The sequence below is a fragment of the Liolophura sinensis genome, chromosome 6 (genome assembly GCF_032854445.1).
Source record: "Liolophura sinensis isolate JHLJ2023 chromosome 6, CUHK_Ljap_v2, whole genome shotgun sequence".
NCBI classification, from domain to species: domain Eukaryota; kingdom Metazoa; phylum Mollusca; class Polyplacophora; order Chitonida; family Chitonidae; genus Liolophura; species Liolophura sinensis.
In genome coordinates, this window is record NC_088300.1 from 63121775 (window position 1) to 63127361 (window position 5587).

The following is a 5587-nucleotide window of genomic DNA, read 5'->3' on the forward strand; positions in this document are numbered from 1 at the left end:
TCTTCATACAATGTTTGATTCAACCAATCAAATGCAACATCGTGAGATTCAAATCTGCGCGCATTGGTCTTATGACGACATTTTCACTGGGACTTTTAATTTTGTAAAATGGGGAATGTTAGCAGTCGCGTGACTGCATGGCATTTGCAGTCATGCACAGTGCATTACCGAAGCATAGTTTCTGTTTCTATACATCAATATCACAGTTGACCATAAACACGTGTTTCACCTGTAATTGTAGAAAATGACGAGATACTTCCTAGTAGAGGAGACTGGGGTAAGTTGAGATCGGGGTAAGTTGAGATCGGGGTAAATTGAGATCGGGGTAAGCTGAGATCGGGGTAACTGAAAATCAGCTTTAGCATGACTATATTTAGCTTTGTAACTCCCAAGAAAAAAATTTAGTTTTGCGGTTAGGTCGGGTATGAAGAGCCATACAGGATGTATGAGCTATGGAACAACTAACCCCACAGGCTATTGTTGACATATTTTGATGCTCATATCTCAGCTATTTGTTGAATATGATCATACAGCGTGGTTTTTATCTTCTGCAGTCACACATTTCTCATGTTGTCAGTTATATAGGTCTACAAATATCCTAATTAGTTTTTTCTTAAGGTTCGAGTGAATGGGTACCATTTGGGATCAGCTCTGGTTAGTACGAGCAAAGGGAAGCAAAGCAAAGGGAAAAGGTGATTATGAACATATATTCATTTGGAAGCAACTGAGCGAATGAACATGGTTTTCTTGGTCAGCAGGAAACCTCTTTCATAAATGACAACAGTGTTCAAAAGTTCCCTGAACCTACCACACTTGGGGATCTACCCAAAGATCTACTCTGCTCAAATTCCGGTGTGACTTACAAAATTACAAAATAAACCAGGCAAGTTTAATCTTTGTAAAACTTGTGCTTAGAGATCTGATTTTCTTTTATGCTCTTCACGGTATTTCCTTTCCAATTATAGCTTATTTTGTCATTTTGACAACATTGAAAATTATGCATTACAATACCAGTCAATAACAGAAATACTTCCAGTTTAGTACATGTAACAATGCTGAGATAAAACACTTTATTTAATAATAGATAAAGGATACTTGCTTCTTTATGTGGATGCTCAACTTATCCCACGCTATGGATCAACTTACCCCATTCACGGGGGAAGATGATCCACAAAGCCAACGTTTTTTATTTGGTATCTGACACAAAACTATTCCAGTTAACTATAACATAAAATACCCTATGCATGCATTGATAAATGCCCCTTAAATCAGCATAGTTTGTATTTGATAAAGTATAAAAAGTGGCACGTCTTACCTCGGTCTCGCCTACGCTCTTATATGCATATTTATAAAGACTTTCACTAAATCAGATATCGTAAAGGTAAATTTGTTCTGGAGCATATCGTTAAGGAACAATGAAATAACATAAAATAATAATAAAATAAAGAAATAAATAAATTTCGCTCAGTATTTGAGCATGATTTACTATATGCCGACTCATATAACTTTGTGTATAAAGACATATGCGCCGGTGTAATTACGAACATCTACTTTTGCCGTTTCCTGTAAGGTACGTACTGAACTTTGGAATGAAAGAGAACTTTTCGTTGACACATCCTCACCATCTGAACTCATCGCACGAGCTGAACCAGTGGTTGGAACCAGTAGAAATGCACAGCGGTGGGGGTGTCAAAATATAATACCTGTCGATGTTTGTTCTAAAGATGTACTTAACAACCTTTTGGACTAACTGCAACCACAAACCCACACCCCTACCCCCCGCCTAGGCGTCGTTGTGGACTCGTGTGGAAATTATTGCAAATGCATGCTGGATTAATCATCACAAGATCGCAAGACCACATTTTTTGACACATGTGAATCATGAAATGTCTAAGGGTATATCGTAAACCAATATTAAATAACAGGATAAAACAAGAACAACTTTATAATAAGTAATTGACATATGTTAAATTAACGTATATTTGAAGACAAAATGGCTGAGATGACAGACTGCAGTCACCTGAGATACACACCAGCAGAGTGGACAACATCCCTAGGCAGCTCTTTGTTCTAACTCATTGGCTTATTTTTATGGATATTGAACTGCGTATCTCTGTTATAATGAGTAATTATATACCCATGCTGTTTCCTTTTACCTGCCAGTAAATGGTATCCACAATGACCACTGTAATATAATTCTCACAATAACACTCACTTCCCGTCAGCAGCAAAACACTTGGACACAGATATTAGTGCATAAAAGTATAACGCCGACGTCATCGGCAGCAGCGCCCACGCCGTGACACATCGTACGTAAACTGCATAGTGCCCGAGTCGCGGTGATCGGACGTGTAGGTGGCGTTTAGCGCCATAGTACTAGGGTCTCTCTTACACCATTTATCTACCCGCAACAGCTTCCGAAAAGCCGTCCGGAAGTCGCGATTGAAAAAAGCATAGATTATAGGATTTAGGCAAGAGTTAAAATATCCAATCCAGAATAAAATAGAGACAACAATGTCTGGTGTGGGACAATTTTCCTCACCACACAAATGAGAGCTGGTGTACCAGAGAAAAAACGGTAGCCAACACATGATGAAGGCTCCCATGATGATGCCTAACGTTTTAGCAGCTTTGTGCTCACGTTTCAGTCGTTTTCCTTCGCTTCTCTCGACACAGTCGTCCGAGTCTCGGGAACCGGAACGGCCGTTGGTTAGGTTGGTCATGTGACGCATACAGATGGCATGGATTTGCTGTTCCTGCCGTCGGGCCTCGCGATAGATCTTCGCGTAGACGAACACCATGATCACGGAAGGTGTCCAGAAGGACACCGACGACGAGATGACTGCGTAAATACGACTCACAATAAAGTTACACTCCTCAGGGTGACTTTCTAAATACTTGAGGTTTTCAGCTGTCGTGTACCACCGTGAATAAATAGGGATATAAGATATAAGCGCGGAAGCTCCCCATGTTATGCTCAGCATTAACACCACACGACACGATGACATCTTGGTCTCATATTGCAAAGGATGCATAATTGCGATATAACGGTCCATACTGATAAGGCACAGGTGTAGTATTGACGCTGTAGAGAAGAGAACGTCATTGGAGTTGAAAATGTCACAAAGCGCCCTACCGAAGATCCAGCGCTTCGTGACCACGATGCTAAAGTTGAAGGGCATCACAATGAGAGCAACGATGAGGTCAGCGAAGGCCAATGACACTATGAAATAATTTGTGATCACCCGGAGACGTTCGTACTTGTAAACGCTGAGTATGACGAGGATGTTGCCAGTGACAGCCCCCATCATGATGAGTAGCATTAATATGCCCTCAAACACGGTGAAGACGCTGAAGGGAGGTGTGGCTACGCCCGTGTCTGTCACAGAATTGTTACCGTCAATGAGAACCGAGGTCAGGTTGTCTGCCATGACGGCAGCTAATCCACGAGTCGTCACAAAGCAGTTGGAAATAATCGCCCGTGACAGCCGGGCTACACATATGGATAAAGATAACTATGCAAGTTTGCCAATCGAGGAGTAAATTAAGAGTAATTTAAGTACGCAGGTGAGATAACTGGAGAACGGCTTGTTAAAGAGCTTGTACAAATGCCTTGTCAGAAGACAATTAAAACGACCCTACACACACAACACAAGTTATCTCTGTCGCTTAAACCCTCAGTCTCCAGGTCGGACACGTACCAGCATTCTTTATGTCGAATGCGAAAACCGGGATGAAAACACAGCACATATACATAATCACTTCCATAAATCGGATTTCATTCACACTTGGAATTTCCGTATCACGCCTGACGGTTCCGTTTCCATGAGGCTCACTGTGATGTGCCGGTTCATGACATCAGCTGGCAACTGGTTATGTAATCTCAGAACACATCTCCGTCACACATATCCAGTAAACATCGGGCTCACTGACCAGCTGCACTGGGCTGAGGCCAGGTGTGATTTGAGACAGCACGGTCATAAACAAACTGACGATGAGAAGTGGTCTAGGATTAAATGGCGTGCGGGTGACCTGGGAACTTGGATTCAATCGGGGCAATACTATCCCCGTGTGGTGGCGAGCCTGTGTCCTTCCCTCACTCCAGTCAGCTTGAGACTCGCCCAGCAGAAGAAGGAAACTCTTTACGATATTGCATTTTCACGACCGGTTAGCGCCTTGCCAATCGATAGGAAGATTCCCTCTGTCAAACTCAAAGGCAGGGGGGAAACTCCAAACCTGTTTCTATCTCTGCAATAGGACTGCTAATTAATTCCTAGCACTCTACTCTGGGGCACATTTTCACTTTCATTGCTAATAGCTTTATCTGGCTGCGTCTGCATGGGTAGGCGTGTTGGTCGTCTCAGGACGGAGCGCTATCAGTCTGCATGCTGGCCACACTTACTCGCGATAGGATTGGATGGGAAGCAGTAACAGCTGCCAGTCCGAGGCTCCTGTGTCCTTTTGGTATATATTACAGTCAGGTCGCGGGAAAAGGCCAGCACTCAGCCTCAAGTCAAACTTCAGCACTATTCACCGTTTGGTGAAAGCGCCGACAGCACAGCTCCGTATCTAAAGGCCAATAAGTTGCAATCTTCTCTCACATCAGCTGGCGTTCTGCCTTATCCCGGGGGTCACATCATTCGTTAACCATGTGTTTGGAGATTAAGACTGTCTGACCCCGCCCTATTGTGTTGGGGGGAGCTGACGGAGTTCCCGAGCGCGCAGAGCGTTCGTCAGACACTCTAAGCGGACTCACTGCGTATGACTCAGTCAGCCAAGTTGCTAAGGCTGTCCGCAGTCTGGCTTTTATTTCCTTTCACCCAGCGACATTATGATGTCTAACAGTTATATCTCCGGCTCTAGAGCCCAGTTTCTATTCTTTTTTTCTTTTCTGAAATAACAATTGGGTGACTAACATTTCCTTTCGTGTCGGATATCTGAGAAAGTATAGGCAAGTACCTGTTGTGGGCAAAGGCGCACTACTATTGTCGTCGTGTCATTGTGAAGCTGAGCCTACCCTTGCCTGCCTAGGGATCAGACTAAATCCCTACCGTCACACAACAGCCTTTTGATTGCTTCTTTAGCAGTGAGAATTGGGAGATGATACGAATGCGATCTACAACCTGCCCATACCTGTTAGATTAACATATTTCCGCCATTAATTAAGCCTCTGTACCGTTCTCTTTTGATCTACACTTCTCATTATTAGTACACGAATAATGACAAATTTGTCGTGCAGGTGGTGAGTTCGCGACATTATTATGATATAGCTATAAACCCTGCTTACAGGGCCTTTTTGAGTCGAGGTCAGTTAAGTCGATATAGAGCTGAGACACTCTTGTGCCTGAACAGCGCAATGTGCGAATTTTATACGCTCCACTATCAGTTTTCACCTCCATGTTAACATGCGCTGACATACCTTTCAGATAGCACAAGACTATTGATTGAAAAAAAAAATCCCATTTTTATGACCAGAAATATTCAAACGAAATAACAAGCTTCAAACACCGAATCTAATTTACTTTGCCAAAGTAAACATTGTTAACTAACAGACCATGCCTTAAGGGGTTTTAGAGCGTAAAAACCA

At 42.9% G+C, this 5587-nt stretch overlaps 1 protein-coding gene across 1 annotated transcript; it reads right to left on the reverse strand.

The window, feature by feature from the left end:
- Positions 1 to 1958: 1958 nt before the first annotated feature.
- Positions 1959 to 4598, reverse strand: LOC135468243 (octopamine receptor beta-2R-like). The gene has a single exon (XM_064746387.1). It carries the CDS (start codon positions 3429 to 3431, stop codon positions 2277 to 2279), a length of 1155 nt encoding a protein of 384 aa, XP_064602457.1. The 5' UTR covers positions 3432 to 4598; the 3' UTR covers positions 1959 to 2276.
- Between the last annotated feature and the right edge of the window lie 989 nt (positions 4599 to 5587).